The 18,592-nt window shown below is 41.2% G+C and overlaps 1 protein-coding gene across 5 annotated transcripts in view; it reads right to left on the bottom strand.

The window, feature by feature from the left end:
- Positions 1–3,009: 3,009 nt before the first annotated feature.
- The window catches only part of Akap7 (A-kinase anchoring protein 7), a 118,278-nt gene continuing 102,695 nt past the window's right edge, over positions 3,010–18,592 (bottom strand). For 4 of the 5 annotated variants that reach the window (XM_033763234.1, XM_010639127.2, XM_019209777.2 and 1 more), the window contains one exon: positions 4,030–4,935. In XM_033763234.1, coding sequence (XP_033619125.1) covers positions 4,739–4,935 — 197 coding nt within the window. In that variant the 3' untranslated portion in view covers positions 4,030–4,738. Of the gene's footprint in view, positions 4,936–18,592 lie in introns of all 5 variants that reach the window. The other variant, XM_033763235.1, reaches the window with a different exon arrangement.

Raw genomic sequence — 18,592 nt, 5'->3', positions numbered from 1 at the left:
AAAAAAAAAAAAAAAAAAAAAAGGAACAAGAGTAGCAGATACCATACAGCTGCTGCGTGTCAGCTGTTTTGTAAGCAGGACTGTGTCACTTTTCTGAGAACTGTGTCATTTTTATTTTAACACGTAAAATATAAGACAATGTCACATGACAGTAGCTTTTCCAAAATAATTTGAATCATTAAAGAGAAAGTAACGTAGGTTTACTGGAATCAATGAATTCATTTGTTTCATTGTGCCTATCTTTGATGTTCTAACAGAATTCTGTGACTTTCCAATAGGTAATTAATGATGGCATGTGTAGAAGAATAAGGATTGCAGTTTTCATTTTGAAATCATCCCAGATCACCTGACTTTTATCAGTTATAGCTAATGATACAAGTGGTTTGAGAATATCATTCTGCAGATGGTAACACCTGCCTTCTTGAGCTCTCAAATGACCTTATAAACGAGTCTTCTTATTCCCAGTGCATGAGACAGGAAAGAATCAATTTTAAATTCACAGACTGCGAGTGAATTGCTCTAATATTCATTCTTACTGTGAATGAAATAATCTGGGAGTTTGTCTTCTTAGCATAAGTGTTGCTATAAAATTAGGGCAGGGACCTGGAAAAGTACTTTTTTTTTTAATGGGCTACTCATAATTCTGTCCATCTGGGGAAGCTGGAATTCAAAAATGCATCCAAAATTTGTTTAAAGATAAAATTATAGAGGCATTTGAAAGTGTTGAAAACAACAAGTGACAGGTGGTTGTCTCATCATCAGTTTGTTTGAAGATTACTTCAGGTTTAGTGTCCTTGATGTACAGTGAAGCACATTCATACTGTCCCATAGCATGGCAGCCGGTCTAAGCCCCTGGGCCCGCGTGTGCAGACGCACTGCGCTGCTCACAGTCTCCAAATGCAATCCAGTCGCTTCCACTGCCTCCTTACGAGAACCTCCCGGTCACCCCTTCAGGGTTTTGCAGTGAGTGGTTTGAATCTGTAAGAGTGCTCTAGATATGAATCCAATACAGACCGAGTATCTCAAATCCAAGAATCCAAAATCTGCAATTCTCTAAAGTCCAAAACTTTCGATCTGAGGCCACAAGAGGAAATTCCCACTTGACCTTGAATATTCCAAAATCTGAGGATGTCTGCAATCTGAAACACTTCTAATCCCAAGCATTATAGGAACACCAATCCCACGAATCTCAGGGACCTACAGTCCATGCAGAGAACGGGACTGACACAAACTAGGATTCTATAAGTGGGACCAAGTTCAAAGGTGGCACAATGCTGTCCTGCTGTTGAAAATACTGCTTTTTGATACCCTTTATTCAAACAAAATTTACTATGTTTTTAGTGATCGATCCCCATAATGCTGGAATCTGGTTATAAATGCATGTCCCCCTGAGCTGTCATGGCCTGAAGCTGACAATCAATGCAAGTGAAACAGGATGTAAAGGACAGAGGCCCAATCGAGGAGGTCTGTCACCGTGCCAGCGAGGTGACATGGCGGCAAACCGGCAGGCGCCATGTGAAATGACCCGGCCAAACTCCTCCCAAACACAGACTGGGAATTGAGGCTCTTGCTCAAAATCACAGGCCAGTGGTGGGCCCAGGTCTCGAAGCCACGACCAGCCCAGGCCACCGCTGTGAGCACCACATCCGGTGAAATTACTACGGATGATGTCACATCTGTACCAAGTGAGGACAACATGCCCCGGATAAGCAACCCAAAGACCAATTATCCCGTCATTCTGATGAGCAGCGATAAAGTCATTTGGAAAAAAATTCAGATCCCACACTTCGATTTTTATGATTTGGTGTCTTGTAAGATGTTTAAAGTGGAAAATGAAGAATATTTATTTTATCCCTTCAACTGCTTTTATAAACCCGCTTAAACGGAGATGTCACTGACAAGGATCAGGATCCGTAATCCTGGGCTTCTGTGTTCCAGCCCTATCACATCGGCTGACCACTCTTATCGAGAGTCATAGAAATTCAGGGCTGCGAGGAAGCTGGTTTCATCAAAAGAAAGTGGCTCTCCTTTCATTATGCACCTTCAATTTGTGAAACGTGATAATACTTGGTGGAGACAGAAAGTCCTGCATTGGGGCAAGTATCAGCTTTGCAGTAGAGCAGATTGGAGTTTAAATTTAGCCCTCCCTTTTATCAGCTTTATGACCATGGGGCATTTAACCATATAGAGTTCCACCTTCTGAATTTGCAAAGGTACTAATTACTTTCTAACAGGATCACTCATGGGGAGAAACGTAACTGCGTGCCCAAATCGCCTGGCACCGCCTGGGCCTTAGCAGGTACTTAACGAGTGGGAACTACGATGCTCAGGTGGAATAACAAGAAAGCATGAAGCCAAATCCTAAAAGCAGCCTGGCCCTGGATAAGGAACTCAACTCTTGGGAGTTTGTTTCCTCACTTGCAAAACAAGGATAGGCCAAAATCTCTTCGTGTCCAAGGCAAGGGTTACTCAGACAGCCAGGAAAGCCCTCTAGCCCCACGGCGTTGCACCTAGATGCATTTATTCCTTCCATCTCTGTGACTGTGCCACATCACCAATGTGATTTAGATGTTTACAGGATGCTACTTTAATTTAAAGTTCTGTTGTTAATTTCATGAAGCTGATTTGAATTTTTGTTTGGTTTGGTTTGGTTTTTTTAAGCCAGGGTCTCACTATGTAGTTCAGGCTGGCTTTGAACTTCACAAAGTCCAGGCTGACCTTGAATTTACCATGTAGCTGAGGCTGGCTATGAAGTCACAGAAATCCTCCGGTTTCAGCCTCCCAAATGCTTGGATTATAAGCATGCACCACCATGGCTGAAATGATTTTAAAATTGAGTGTTTGACCACTGTGCTCTAAGGCATGAAGATAGGAACATCAAGGTGAAGAATCACAGAAATCTCAGGGCTCCCACTCATGACCTCCATTTACCAGTGTGGACCCAACAACTTCCAAGAGACAAAAAAAGAGGAAAGGTAACAAGGGAAAACAAAACATTTATTAAGAGGCATGAAAAAGCATAAACTCATTTATAAATAAATGTAGTATAATTTACTCAGTGAAAAAATAGCTAAAATCCACAAGCAAACTGGATTTTATATTTGAATGATTACATATTTGATCTCCAATCGTTTCCCCCTCCGTCGTGATCTATTAGTAGCAGCAATTTTACAGTGAACATAGAAAAAGCTGTTACTAATAATCATCACATGGAGAGAAATTTTTCAAGAATGCTCTTTAAAAATGAATCAGTGCAAACAAATTCAAATTACAAGGGATACATAAAGACCTGGGTTTTATCTTCAGAAAAGTAGAAAATAAAAATCCTAAACAGTTACTCATTAAGAAATGACAAAGCAAACTACATTTTTGATCAGTGAAAAATAATACACATAGATATTACAAAACATTCTTAACCAGTGATTGCAATTATTACATTTATAAATGTTCATTCAAGTACTAATGTTCAAAAAACATTCAAATTCGCATCAAAAGTAACACTAAATGTGGACACACCTGGACGAGGCTTCTTTTGATTTAATAACAATCTTGTCAAGAGGAGGCAAGTGACACTTAAAATACTGTTGTTGGTTTTGTTTTGTTTTGTCTGCAGATGATTTTTCACTGTCTGTTTTTGTTCTGCAAGGACCTGATGAACATCTCACAACAGCTCATTAAAAAGTCATTTCCATAAAATGACTCACCAGTATAAAAACAAACACCCTAAAACACAAGATCAGCTCAGAAAACGATAGGGCAAAATCGATTTTCTTTGGCAAGAAATTATTAATTCCTCACCCAATATTGGTTTACTATTCTATAGAAACTGTCTGAACACTTCAGTGTTTACCATCAAGCTATTTAACAAGCTGAAGAAATTTTATAAACTATGCTACCGTAATAGCTAGGAAGGGTTTATGGCAAAGTTGCACTGAAATCAACTTGATTACTGTTACTAATGAGTCTTCCTTCAAAAAGCTCCTTCCTGATTTTGGCCTGAGTCTCGGGCATTAATAGAAGTTCCTTTATCTGTTTCACTTTGGACTTCAGACCCATCCTTTCTTGTTTCAAAGCTTCATTAATTAAGTCTTGAGTTCCAAATGGTTTCTTGGCTAAGGGGGAAAAAATGGAATAATACATTTAAAGTACAAATGTCAATGAAACACTTTAAACACAGTACACTGACTTATCAAAATGAGGCTTAAAAAAACCTTTAAAATGTTGCCCACATTTTATAGAAAAAGTTGCATTTTGCCAAAAATATATCATTTACACAAAACATAAATGACTAAATGAAGATCAATGCACACCAAGGACAAACACGAAACGTTATGGACAGAAGATAATTTTGACAGTGATGAATTAAACTTTGCGCTTGATAGCTGTGTGTGAGTTTGGCCTCAGACAAAGTAGTCAAATGCCCTAGGAAATAGAAGAGCAGCATTCCATTCTCGGCCAGGCCTCTTTCAGCCTCTGGGTCCCCCTCCCTCCCTGTGCACGGCTGAGGGCAAGTGAAACTCGGCCCGATCTTCTCCCATAGACTAATTTCCTCTGCTAGTCCCAAGCACTCGGCTTAGCTTCTGCTGTGTTTCAGAAATGCAAACACATCGATCGTGTTAGGCCATCGCCTCAGACGAGACAAGAGACACTTGACAGCACATGGCAGGTCGGCGTCCAGACTCAGCAGAGGGGAGAAGGGATGCGTTTGCAGAGCACAGCCGGGACCCAAGTTCCAGTCTCATTTCCTGTTGTTATCACTGCCACTGCCACTCCGATCGGCCTCTTCTGCTTTCACAGAGCTCCCCTCCCCTGGCTGCTTTTTGTTCTGGGTTTCTTCCAGGTACTGCTGCACAGCCTTGAGCACCGCGTTCTCCACCAGCCTCTTACTCAGTTTTACCAGCTCGGCATCATCCGGCTCCCCTCCGCTCTTGTCACCTACATTCCACAATAGAGGAGAAGAGAGGTCACTGGGCTGGTAGAACAGCAACTCAGCCATGCGGGGGCCAGCAGGTTCAGCTTAAAGCAGGTTAGCTTAAAAGAGTAAGGGTCCTCGATCCAAAAATGGGCATCCGAAATGAACAGACATTTCTCATACAAAGAAGTGAAAGCAGCAAGAAAATATATGAAAAAATGTTCCACATCACTGGTCATTCGAGAGATGCAGATGAAAACAACACTAAGATTCCACCTCACCCCACAAAGAATGGCTGCTATCAAGAAATCACACAATAACAAATGTTGGCGGGGTTGTGGGGAGAAAGGAACCCTCCTCCATTGTTGGTGGGAGTGCAGATTAGTGCAACCACTATGGAAATCAATATGGAGATACCTCAAAGAGCTGGGACTGGAGGTTCCATTTGACCCAGCCATCCCTCTGTTGGGTATCTTTCCAAGAGAACTGAAAGAATCATATCACAGAGAAGTATGTGCACCCATGTTTATAGCGGCACAGTTTGTAATAGCTAAATCTTGGAAACAACCTATTTGCCCATCCGTTGGAAACTGGATAAAGAAGTTGTGGTTTTTCTATAAAATGGAATATTACTCAGCCATAAAGAGCGAGAGAATAGATTCATTCATAGGAAAATGGATACATATTGAAGATATACTCCTAAGTGAAATAAATAAGTCCCACATGTGTAAATACCGAATAGTTTCCCTGGTGTGAATATTCTACAACAATGCATAAGATTCTAATAAGATTACTGACATTTAGAAATGGGAGGAAAGGAGCTAAAGGTGTAGGGAAGGTGTGATACGTAGGGGAAGAACAAAAAGGGAAAAGAAAAAAATGTGAGAGAATGAAAAGATGAAAATAAAGTGTTTGTAGATGGGGAGGGGAGGAGGGGGTGAAGGGAGGGCAGAGGTAAGGGGAAAATAATGAGAATCAAGACTTGCCATGTAAAGGTACATGATCCCAACAATGAATGTAACTGTACTGTATCCCTAAATGTACCAATAAACTCAATAAAAAAAAAAAAAAAAAAAAAAGAGTAAGGGTCCTTCAGTCTGGTACATTAGATCCATATCTGCGGGAATAGTGGGCAACTTTTCATATGGCATTTGGAGAAGCAGGAGCCTGCCTATTCCTGAAGATGTCAGGCTGAAATGTAGCTCATTAGTCCCCACTGGAAAGCAATGCTCTCGAGCTAGCAATGGCAGAAGTTTCCCACTCCAACATGGAAGTTCTGTTCTTCTCTCAAGTAAGGGTAATTGTTATTATTGAAGGGTCTGTGTCCGCCACTTAGAGGCCCCGCCTTGTGAATGTGCCAAGGAGACCCAGGTCTCCTCCCTCTCCAATGCCACACAGGAAGCAATCAAGATTTCGCTGCCATTTCATTACTTAGGGTCACTCAATTTTCAAACGCTTGGCCTACAGATGGGTTGTTACACTCTCAGCCCTCCTCTGAAGACAGCTACAAAGCTAAAGCTACTACTGCTAGCAACTAGGTTAAAATAAATTTGGAAGACCAACATTCTCTTCATTTCAGTGCTATCACTGCAATGGAGGAACAGGAAACTCTTCAAGGAAGAGTCAGAATTATGATGGTAAATTACCTGATGTTACTATTTTATCGTCATTAGCCTCGCTGCTAGCGGTAGCCTAGGTTTAAGTACTGTATTCCGTATTTCCTGTTACTACACAAGAGCTGGCTCCTACCCACTTTCATGCTACACAGTCCCAGGCACTCTCTTCATTGTCTCCCTTCACTAGGGAAAAGAAGTAAGAGGCTTTTCCCCCACGTCCGCTCAGCATCCGCCTCCTTCCATGGAGTTGTGGGTCCAGAAAGGCAGATGGCTGGAGGCAAAGAAGTCCCCAGGCACACACACACATTCAGATCAGATCAGCATGGGAAGATCACTGGTGGGCTCTGGAAGGCAAAGCCAGTGTGGCATCTGCATGCTGAGGGGTGGAACAGACAGATACAAGGTGGATGAGCTCGAAGGTGGACGTTATTCTCTGTCTTCACGTGTAACAGGGATTAAAGAACAAAAGCAGATAAGCCAAAGGTGAGAACTGGCTCCCACCTTCCTTCAGAGCCCTATCATTTGTCTGTAATCCACATTTGGGACCAATTCTGCTTATAACCATCCCACCCTCTTAGGGTCATACCAGGCAGATGAAAGAATGGGTTAAGACCCACGGAGAGAGGCTAAGAATGGACAGCCACCTAAGGCCCAGGACCAGAAGTCCAAGCACATTTTCCGTGTTTGGAACTGAGAGGAAACCTCAACTCATGGATAACCACACAGAACCAACTAAATGTAAACATGTCAAGATGTCATGATGGGGCAGACAAAAAATCATTACTAATATTACTGGGGGGGCAAGTTCAGATTGCTTTCATTCCTAAGAATAAATGAATACAATGCTCAATAGTTAAAGGTCTTCACCTCAATCTAAAATCATTTATGTGATATAGATGGCACTTGCAACTATTTGTATAAATGACTCTTCAAATTTAAAGTTTAAAAAAGATCACATTGAAGATGAAGAACTACTATTTAGCTATCTTTTAAAACACTGTCAGGGCTCCACATCTGCCACCCCACTGTTTCTAGGTGACAGGTTGTGTTCCTGGAGGCTATTCTAGAACCTCGCCGGTCACCTTCTTGTTGGCAAAACAACAAGGTTATATTCGATTCTAATGAATGACTCAACCTCCAAGATCTCTCTTCAGTCCAATATTACTTTTGTGATTTCTATCAGTCCACAGTGAATTGCCCATTACCTTCAACATGAAGAGTAAAATGCCAATTTTCCTTTGGTTTTATTTTTGTTTGTGCTTTTACTATTATCAAGTCAATGAAACTCAAGATTATCACCATCTTGGACACCTTTCTATCCTTCATCGACCTATTTAATTACTAAGCCTTGTCAACATATGCTTCACAATTTCTCCCTTCTTCAATGCTTCTGACATCACTTGTCTAGATTAATTTTTTTCTAAAATATCCTGTTCACTCTCCACTCAACAGAGAAACAAGCTTGGCTTTCCAAAATCCGCCTTAACAGCCCACAACTGCCGCACCTCTACAACTTCCAATGTGTCTTTAGAAATCGCTACATCATTTCCTGTCTTGATTTGGCCCTCCCTTTCTCTCACCAGTTAAAAATCCCACCTACTCCAGGAAGTCTTCACTGATTGGCCCAAACAAAAATGAAGCTCCTCCCTGAGATTCCCATAATTCTAACTGAATACAACCTACATGGTCATTCACTCAATGAGAGTGTGCCAAGAACCCACTACGTGTCTATAACTCTTCCCACCCACAGAGATACAACAGGGAGGAGACCAACAACCCACAAGCTTTTTTCTCTGAATTCATTTACCAATGACGAGTGCTGGTTATTAATGACTTTAGGTTGTATTATTCAACAGCTAGTGATCTGGTGTCTGTTTTGGTGAAGACACAGTCTGGAGTATAGAAATTACGTCTCAGGCTCCTCCCGGATGTTCCCCTCTGCCAACAGATGGGCAGTGTATTAGTCACAATAAGAGTTCAAGAAATATTTGTTAGTCAACTAAATTGTTGACTGAAATCTCTGAAAACAGTAGCCAACATTTTTAAATGTTTCCATCGTCCTATAAAAATAGCACACCATAGCCAGAAATTTAAATTTCATATTAAGTTTAAAGCAAGAGAATTCCGGAATAATTCAAATATCCATATGTACAAGTTACATCTATTTTGATGAGCTTGGTCAATATGACAAAATCTCAGACCCACGGGACAAATAGTACCCACCTACAATAACTAATTGTCTAGCCCACTGGTCAAAAAATAAACACATTTGTAAATGAATCTTCCAGCTCTCTCCTGGGCTCTAGTCACGCCTTAGGACTTCTGCAAACCATCTTCAATGTGTTAACATTGAGTCCAGGGAAGAGATGATAGGGAAGGCACAGCACAGAGCCCTGCAGGAATGGGTTTAGCTTCATTCCAGGAAGAACCGGGTTTTTCTTCCCACTTTGAGCAGACTTAATTCAACTTCATTAAAAAGAAGTACTTTCTGAACCAGGATGTAGCTCAGTATCAGGCCTGCCTCACAAGCACAAGGTCCTGAGTTCGAGCCCCCCCCAAAAAAGAAGTACTTTCATATTAAAATTCTTGTATTTTTCTTCTGCTTACTACTTAAATGAGGGCATCTACTCCTCACAGAATCTAAGACAAATGACTAGATCCACTTTAGCTGATGCCTAGTTACCATTAGCACTCAACCAAGGGCTTTTGTTGATAGTCCAACAAAAGGATATACAAAAATATTCACAAAATAAGCATCAAGGTCTTGATTAAAAAAATTATTTCTCGGTCTACTTGATTTACCTGAGTTTCATACTTATTTAAAACAACAGACTAATCTTTGTCTTCACCACTATAATTTTAGAAATCTCCCTAAAATATCCTTGATCAATTTCTCAGAAAACTAAAAATATGAAAGTAATGAAAATCTTATAAACCCACTAAGTGAAGAATTTTCCCAAAAAGAAGAAAATTAAGAAACTTTCCAACAAACTTCAAGTAAGAAATTCCAAGTAAGCATCTCTGTGTGAGAGTTGTTGCCATCTTAATTCACGTTTTGTAACTAATATTCTGCTTTTATTTATGTTACCTGAGAGCTTTGATATCAGCTCAGGGCAAAGATAAAAATGTGGAGGTCATGAAAAAGAAAATAAGTGATTTATTTTGTGGTAGCAAGAATATTTCACATCCACTAGGAGAATTTAAGGCCGACATTAATTTGGTTCAGTTGTTCTTAAGTATGAGTTGACCCAAGAAGAAGCTAACTGATGTCACATGAAGGACTCCAGAACCTTGCTCCCTCCCTGCCTGACAGAGACCACCACAGGAACAGAGGACAAACTCCTGGGCCCCTAACCTACAATTCCTTAAAAGTATAAATTATGTTTTCTTCAGAAGCGGTCAAAGACTTAGAAGCATTTTTTTCTAAAAACTGTGACTCTTCACTTGGCCTTACAAAATGGGTAACCAATGGGTAACCAGAAGCAAAACAAAGCCTGACCTTTATTTTGTAAAATTCTGGGTCAAATCACTTCTTAGTTCTGCATACGGGCATGTTAGTCACGTAGGGAGTGTCTGCCTAAGAGTTGGCAAAACAAGGTTTATGTCGTCTGTCTCCCTTCTAGACTGAGCACCTCAAGATAAAAGATTTTCAGCTACACCCAGAAATCCCCAGGGTCCAAGGCTGTGTTCAGCTTGGGCTCCAGCAGCGCCTCCCACGCCGGACACCGTCCACAGCAGAGACAGTCATCGCACGGGACTGGTGCTCACGTCGTGACAGCACCTCCGCACTCCCAATCCCGGACTGATAACGACCAGTCAGACCCAGCCCACCACAGCACCCCATAAAACTCGTCTCTGTTCTTTTGTGAACGGGCCGTTCTGGCTCTGCCTGCTTCCTACCTCTTCCTTTCCTTTGCCAGGAGACTGCTTCATCTTTGTCAGAGCTGTGCTGCCTTTCATTTTCTCTTACTTTTTTATTAAACCATTTTTTATTAAATTCATATCATTATTTCAGGTTTAATAACCATTATCACTACATCAAGGGCCCACGCTAGCGGGTGACACAGCCACGACCAACAGCTAGGTGCTTACTTGTCCTGATAAGCATAAATCGCAATAGTAATTTGTTTTAAAAAGGGAACAAAGGAAATCTTGATTACAACATGACATAAGATCGAGACACTGAGCACGACCACATTAAAATGAGAGGCTTAGAATATTTAAACATTTAAAGCCATTACGTGCATGTACCCCAACTCTCAAAACCCTCACTTGGGAAAACAGAGCCTCCCTGGACCCCAGGGGCTGCACCTAGAGGGCCTGCAGCTCACACATCACAAAACTAATATCCCGAATCGCACCATAAATGCTACGGTATCATTCAGGTTACCACGAGAAGAAGAACACAGGGAGGTTTAAGAATGTTCAAAAAGGCAAAAGTTTAAAAACTGAGTAGCCTGAAGGCTAAGCTCTATCCTCCAAGGCACCGTGGTGAGAAAATACAACTGAGAAAGAAGATCAAGAAGGGAAGAAGAAAAGAGAAACAGCAAACAAAAGAAGGAGCGGCCTGGTGGCTGAACAGAGGACAGAGCCCAGGAAAAGGACTTTCCGAAGGGTAAACACAAACGAAAAGAGCAAACAAGGAAGTGAAAGTCCTTCTGCCCAAAGTCCATGCCAGGGAAAAGCAGAAGTAGTAAAGTTATTCAAACAGAAAAGCAAAAAGAAGGCGTGAGAAAGGAGGTTGGTTAGAGACAGCGCTGTGAGAAAACCACCTAAATAGGAAAGATGATTAGGCCGGTGGACTGACTGACTCCTCCATAGGCCTGGCGCAACCCTCCCGGACGCCGGAAAGCCCCTGCGCCTGCCAGAGCTTGAAGGAGAAAGGGTCTCTCGCCCCCAGTGCACACAACTTTGGGTGCTATTACCAAAGGTGCAGTCGCTGAGCTGAATGTGAGCGAGTTCAGCTTTGCGACACACGGAGGCGAAGTCATTTGGAAGAAATAGGCCCAGGTCATCAACAACCCCGAAAATGATGAGTGCACAAACAGTCGTTGTGTTTTGACAGCAGCTGCATACAAGTATCTCTGTGCAACTCCTGAAGACCACAAGACAATCAGGAAAACTATCATTACCATGATTTTTCTGAATGTTACCGCTTTTCTGTACCTGCAGTCAGAGAGAATTATTAAAATAGAAAAAGTATTAAAATGAAAAACAGGGATGAGGATTTAGCTCAGTGGTGCCACCACTTGCCTTGCAAGCGCAAGGTCTTAAGTTCGATTCCTGGTACCAAAGAAAAATAAAACCAAACTTCAATTGGTGCCTGCAGGAAGGCGTCCTCAGCGTCTTCCATCAGTTACACAACTTTATACTTCCTGTTCTGGAAACACTGATAGCCTCTACAGAAGAGAGCTTTTCTTTCTTTAACCAAGCTTATTTTTGCTTTCATCTTCCTGACAAAAAGCGCTAAACGCAGATCTGTGGCTGTCAAAAACCCAGCACGGCACACACAGCTTCTCTGCACACCCCGCACTGCCCGCTTCGTGTAACAAAGCGGAGATCAGGAATCCTCCTGGGGGGCACGTGAAACTGATACTATCCCTGGCCCCTCAGCTGCCAGAGCCTCAGCTCTGCCCTAGAAAACAGGTCCACGCCTCTTGCGCAGCACCCAAACGCACCCCCAACACACACCAGAGAACTTCAGAACTAAAATAGTGACACTCTGTTTTAGAACACATATTTCAAAAGGGAAAAAACTATGTATGCTTTGGTGAGTTTCATCCTGGATTCAGCAGCAAGGAGCAACTAAAGAGGACGCCACTGTACGCAAGGACAGCTGCTCCTGGGAGCCTGAGCCCACCCCCGTGCAGCCCTACATCCACACATTTTTCATTTGAGAGTGGGGGGTGGGAAGTAGGTACCCAGAATATCTAGAACAGCTTTGTGGGAGACAAAGGAGCCGCGGGTCCCAGCCGCATGTGACCTGCAGTCTGAGGGGCTGGGTGTCATCCAAGCAAGCGGGGCCAAAGCTGTCACAATGACAAAGGGCGCGAGCCCTAGGGCTGCTTGTTAACACAGCCCGCGCTGCCTGTCCAGCTTCCACTTCCTTCCGCCACCCCCCCCGCCAACCCCTGCCACCCCCCAAGCCCTGGCTGAAGCCAGTGATGTCCACGCATCCCTGGAGGAGGCCCGGAAGCATGAGGCATCTTGACTGCGGTTCACACTGTCATTTCAGAGAGCAGACAAGACGGAGGAGGGCTCCTCCCTTCCCTCGCCCGGTTACCACTGAGCAGTGCCCCAGAGGCGTTTCTCTCACCAATCTTCACATCAGCCCTGAGCCCATATTACAAGCTACATTGCTCCCCGTGAACTTCACTACCGTGGGCTGTCAGTTCACATTGGACAGCTTGGAAAATACGGAAAGTACGGTGACAAAATGCCTAATTATGTGTAGGAGGAGGAAAAAGCACATTCGTACAGGCATTTTTAAAATATGCACAACCTCACCAAAAGTAAGGTGGGTTATTGTGAGAATGATAATATACTTTGTATTCAAGTTTTAAGGACTGAAGATATCAAAAATGCCTAACATTGAATTTGGAACATAATAGTCACTCAGAATATAGTATTTAATCGGTACATTTTATATGTGAGATATGCTTAAATCTGAGTTCAACCTATTTGAAGATAATACACCCAACATCTGTTAAATACCAATCATTCATTTAACTTAAACATACTTTATTAAGCACTTATTATGTGTTTCAACTAGTTATTTTAAAATGAATGATATACTCAGACCACACAAAAATGATTCTAGAAGGATGACCAATAATGACAATTGAAAAACAATAGGTTCTACACGCTATACTAATGTCTGTTCACAGTCCAGTGTTGGAAAGGGGTGAGAAAGTAAGTTTGACAAAGGAGCTCTTTCAGCTCAGTGAATTAAGCTTCTAGGCATGGGGAGAGGAGTGGAGGAGAGTGGAGAGATGTTAGAGACATAAACAAGGTAAGAAAATGTGCTCAGGTCATGAAAACACCCAAGGTATGTGGAGAACTGGAATACCTTCCATAGCATAGGCAGAAAGAGTTCAGAGAGCCATGGGTAGGTGAGGGAAACAAGGTCTGATATCATGTAGTGTTACAGCTTGGTTCTCAAATGTCCATGTCCCCCAAAGGCCTTGTGTTAAAGGCTGTCTCCAGCGCCTGGAGCTACTGGCAGGTAGAGAAACCTTTAAGAGGTGGAGCGTAATGGACAAAAGTTAGGTCCCCGGGGCTGTGCTCTGAGCCCTTTCTTTGTTTCTCAGCCACTGCTCCCACGTGCCTCTGCCGTGATGTACTGTGCTGCCAGAGGCCCAGAGAAACCTGGCCAGGTGACACGAACTGAACCCTCTGTAACTGTGAGCCAGAAAGCACCTGCTGTCCTCCGGCCCTTTCATGCTCTAGTTCTCCATCTTGAGTACTTTATCACAGCAATGAAGGCTGACTAATGCAGGTACAGATAGAGGGCCCTGGGCACTGAGCTATGCAGCCTGATTGCATTCTAAGGGTAACAGGAAGCTACTGGAGGATTTTAAAAGCAGAGCATATGCTAGAGATTTACTGTGATAAACATATGGAATCTGGATGAACGATCAGAAAGTAGCTAAGCAGAATAATCCCTGGCAAAGGCCAAAGACAAACAACGTGGGCCTAAAACGTGATAAATGCAGAAGGAAAGTAAGGGGTGCATTACAGAGTTGAGAAATGGGAATACTGAACCATGAAGCCAATTATATTAAAGGGAGACGGAGAAAGATATGGGGAAATACTGGCCAAAAATGCTTGAAATTTAGTTAATACTATAAACCTTCAAATCAAGGAGCTTGAGGAGTTCCAGGTATAAGAAAGGTGAAAAAACAAACCATGTCAAAGAGAAAATGAGCCAAAGGAAAATGGGATTCATTTTAAACAGAGGAAAAATGACAAGAATGACCAGAGACATACTCATTAGATGCACTACAAAATAAAAGAACATAATATTTTAATATATTAAAAGAAAAATAAAAGGTAACAAAATTCTTGACCCCCAAAAGTATTATATTTCAAAAATGATGGTGAAAGAGACTTTTCTAGACACACATAGGCTGAGTGAATTCAGTATCAGCTGACCAGTGCTAGAAGAAATGTTAAAGGAAAATTTTATGGAATATATGGAGTAATACATATATAGTATTAATATATATTATATATACATATAATATGCAGAAATAAAATACATGGTAGATATAGCACAAAGATTGGGAGGGGAAACAATTCCTATGTTAAATATGAAGTAGCATAATATTACTTGAAGGCAGAAGATGAATATTTTAAAACACTATAGCAACCACTATGTAAAAATTAAAAAGAGGCATAGCAAATAAGCAAGTTTGGAGATGAGCTAGAATTTAAAACTTAATATAAAATGAGGCAGTAGGCCTTGGTGTATCACTCTCTGCTACAGCACTTGCCTAGCAGACACAGGGCCCTGAGTTTGATCTCCAGACTAGGCACACAGACACACACACATACACCCCCACACACACAGAGGCAGTAAAAGAGGAAGAACAGGGGCCAGGGATGCAGCTCAGTGGTGCCGCCTCCTGCTTCCCAAGGGCAAGGACTCAAGTTTGATCCCCTGTACCAAAAAAAAAAAAAAGAGGAAGAACAGAACAGATAGGACAAGTAGAAAACAACTAGTAAAGTGTAGGATTTAAACTCACCCACACTGACAATCATATAATAAAGCATAAAATGGTATAAACTCACCAGTTGAAAGTCAGATTGTTTGTTTAAATTAAAACAACACTCAACTATGATGTCTACTAAAAAGCCCACTTCAAACATAGACATGGAAAGGTTAAAGGTAAAAGATGGAACAAGATATACAATTCCAATGCTAAGCAAAAGAAAGCTAGAGAAATATTGACGCACATTACAGAAAACAAAACAAAACAAAAAAGAACATTACTTGGGAGAGATTATAGAGTAAGAAAGTCAATTCACGAAGAGTATATAGAATTCCTAGAAGTGTATCGCCTTAGTCTGCTGTCTGCTACAACAGAGTACCGAGACCAGGTAACTTACAGAGAACCTGCCAGCGGGCTTCTGCATGGAACTGGGCCTCGTGACTCTGTCATTAGCCCGTGCCTGGGTATGAGGACGAATCTCCACTCCCGTTTTAAGACACATCTCAGCTGTGGTATCTGTAATCTCTCACAGCTGCAACCTCAGATTCTCAGTTGCTTCTCTTCTGAATCATATTTTTCTGTTGCTCAATATCAAAATATTTCCATAAAATAGACAGGAGGCTTCAGAGCACAACTGAGACACACATCAGTTTTACTTTTCTCCTTCACTGTATATATCAGGCGTATCATCTCTTCCAATCTGCTCAGAATATAAACTAAACTGGCACCCAGCACTATGACTGACAAGTGAGCGCTATCACTCTGTCACTGAAATCTAGTTCACAGGGACACTGTGCTCACTGCAGTTTGTTCTGCTCACTGTTTTGCCTGGTATTATTTGTAGGCTTCTGCCTGATATTCCATATCATAAATTGCTGTCTGTTATATAGAAACCACAGTGCTTTCCTCCCTGAATTTTAGTCTCTATATTTGTTCAGGTTGAAACGTGAGGATTCCTCAATATTTCAGTTGCTCTAGGCCACTGTGAGTCATTTCCTGCAAAATGGATTTGGATGCAATTCTGGGTCATGATGAGAGAGGCTGGCATCCCAAACACAAGTTCTGGTCCATGGGAATTGCAACAGAAGCATGGGTATCATTAAAAAATTATTTTATGACTAAAAGAAACACAATTTCAAACACGTCACAAGCATAAATTTTCAGACAATCATGCTTTCTTCTAGCAGAAAAACAAGGAGGATGAAAAACAAAGCACTGCTTAGCATCTTAAATTGACTGCATTCATGTAATTATTGCCATCTATTTTAGGAGAGTAGCATGACTAGTTGGAACTGATTTTCACTTATGTGGCCAACACACCTGCTCATGACATACACTTTTCTTTCTAGGCTGAAACTCTCTACCCTAGTTGATTCAAGCAGAAATAAAGGTTACTGTCCTGTTCTAAAGGCTATGCTCAGCAAGGCAAGTCAGCAGAACAAATGTTGCCATCAGTCTAATTAAGTGAGATAAATCATCAATGGCAGATGTCATATTACCTCTTTCTAAGTGATAAGGATACACTTGGATCAAGAAGAGTCATGGAATGAGAAAATTGTCATGATGCTCTGTCACTGACAACAGCAACAGGAATAGACTCTTCCATTCATTTGATAACACTTTACACTTTCAAAGTGCTTCTGGAAATAGTACACATACATGTTGTACCTCATGAAGTAAAATAAGTTTTAAAATAATATGCTTCCCTTCTTACAAGGAAGAAAAATGAGACCCCAGAGATTGCAGAAATTGTCAAATCACATAGCAGTGGTTATGGGAATCGGTAGTCACCTCACTACAAACCAGTCAACCAGGGCATCCATTCTCAGAAGATCCTCTTTCTCATCCTAGGAAAAAGAAGATACAGGACTGGAGATTTAGCTCAGTGGTACTGCGCCTGACTTGAAAGTGCAAGGTCCTGAGTTTGATCCCCAGTACAAAGATAAATAAATAAATAGATAGATAGATACCAAAAGAAAAAAATTTTTTAAACATACAGATGTGAAAAATACTGCATAATTTAATGACTGATTGAAAGACAGAAAATTTTAGATTTCATTCTCAAAATTTCAATAATGAATAATGAATATTGATTAATGTTATCTAAGTACTTCCATCTTTCCTTCCACAGACATCCACTGAGGGTCCTCTATTTGTGACACACACTGTGCTATGAAAACTGAAAAGAGCCCAACATGACTCTTCTTTCAGGAAACCTGCCATTCATTAAAGCATGGTTTAAAAAATAAACAAAACATCATAATACTCTGAAGGGAAAAAGTACAATACAGAGTGGGTGCACAAGTAAAGACCAGTCAATTCTGTTTCAGTAAAAAAATCTAAAACTGTCACAGTAAGAAAGTGGTGATGCTTGAGTCAGATCCTGTAAAATGAGGTAGGTATTTCTCAGGTGTGCCAGGGTAACAATGGCATGACAGGGAAGTGACAGGAGTTTGGACTGTTTGGGTAATGGCAGAACTTGCTGTAGGACAAAATGATGACTGAGGTGAGAGGAGGAGAGTGACGAGACTGAAAATGTACAGAGGGAGAGACAGAGTCTCCTGCAACACCTACTTAGAAGAGTGTACACCATTTATTTCTTCAGCACCTATGACTGGTCAAATTACACTTTCATATTTTGAGATATGCATAATTATTAAGGCATATTTTCAAGGAATGGTTTGCTTCAATCCATGAGGTATAATATTAATGAAAATTCAATTTTTAGAATACTGCTAATGTTCAAAAATGTAAGTGTGCAGCAACGAATATACCTATCATCTAAACAGGTGACACCTCAGATAAGAGACTGACCAGGGATTTTTCTTCATTTTGTTTTAGGTTTGATGCAAAAAAGTAGTCCTCAAGCTTAAGAGACTAAACTATAAGCATGACCTCAAGGTGATCAAGAACCCATAGATACTTTTAAAATGGAGCAGAATGGAGCATGGTATTGCAGCCAGCTGAGATACTGAGGTGAAAGGAGAGCAAGTTTGAGCCCAGCCTGAGCAAGCTGGTGACTCAAAAGGATCCGCACAGGGTTGGAGATGCAGCTCAGTGCAAAGACCTCGGGTTCAATACCCAGTATCAGTCAATCAATCAGACAAAAATATATCTAAACAATTTTGAATAACAGTTTTAAAAATTCTTCAAAATTAGCTCTTTTTAACTCAAACTCTTTTCGATAAGTGTATAGAATGTATTTTAACTCCAAATTTTTACCTAATTATTCAGGAGCAAACACCTAAAATAAGTTAAACTGTCATGGGTTTTTATCTTGTTTTGTTTTTGATGGCTACAAAACCCAATGTTTAAAGTCTGAACATGATGATCGAAGGTAAACAAAAATA

This window comes from Fukomys damarensis, unplaced genomic scaffold (genome assembly GCF_012274545.1).
Source record: "Fukomys damarensis isolate Sample0158 unplaced genomic scaffold, DMR_v1.0_HiC HiC_scaffold_14, whole genome shotgun sequence".
NCBI lineage: Eukaryota > Metazoa > Chordata > Mammalia > Rodentia > Bathyergidae > Fukomys > Fukomys damarensis.
The sequence above is the reverse complement of the archived record's forward strand: the minus strand, read 5'-3'. Positions and strand labels throughout refer to the sequence as shown.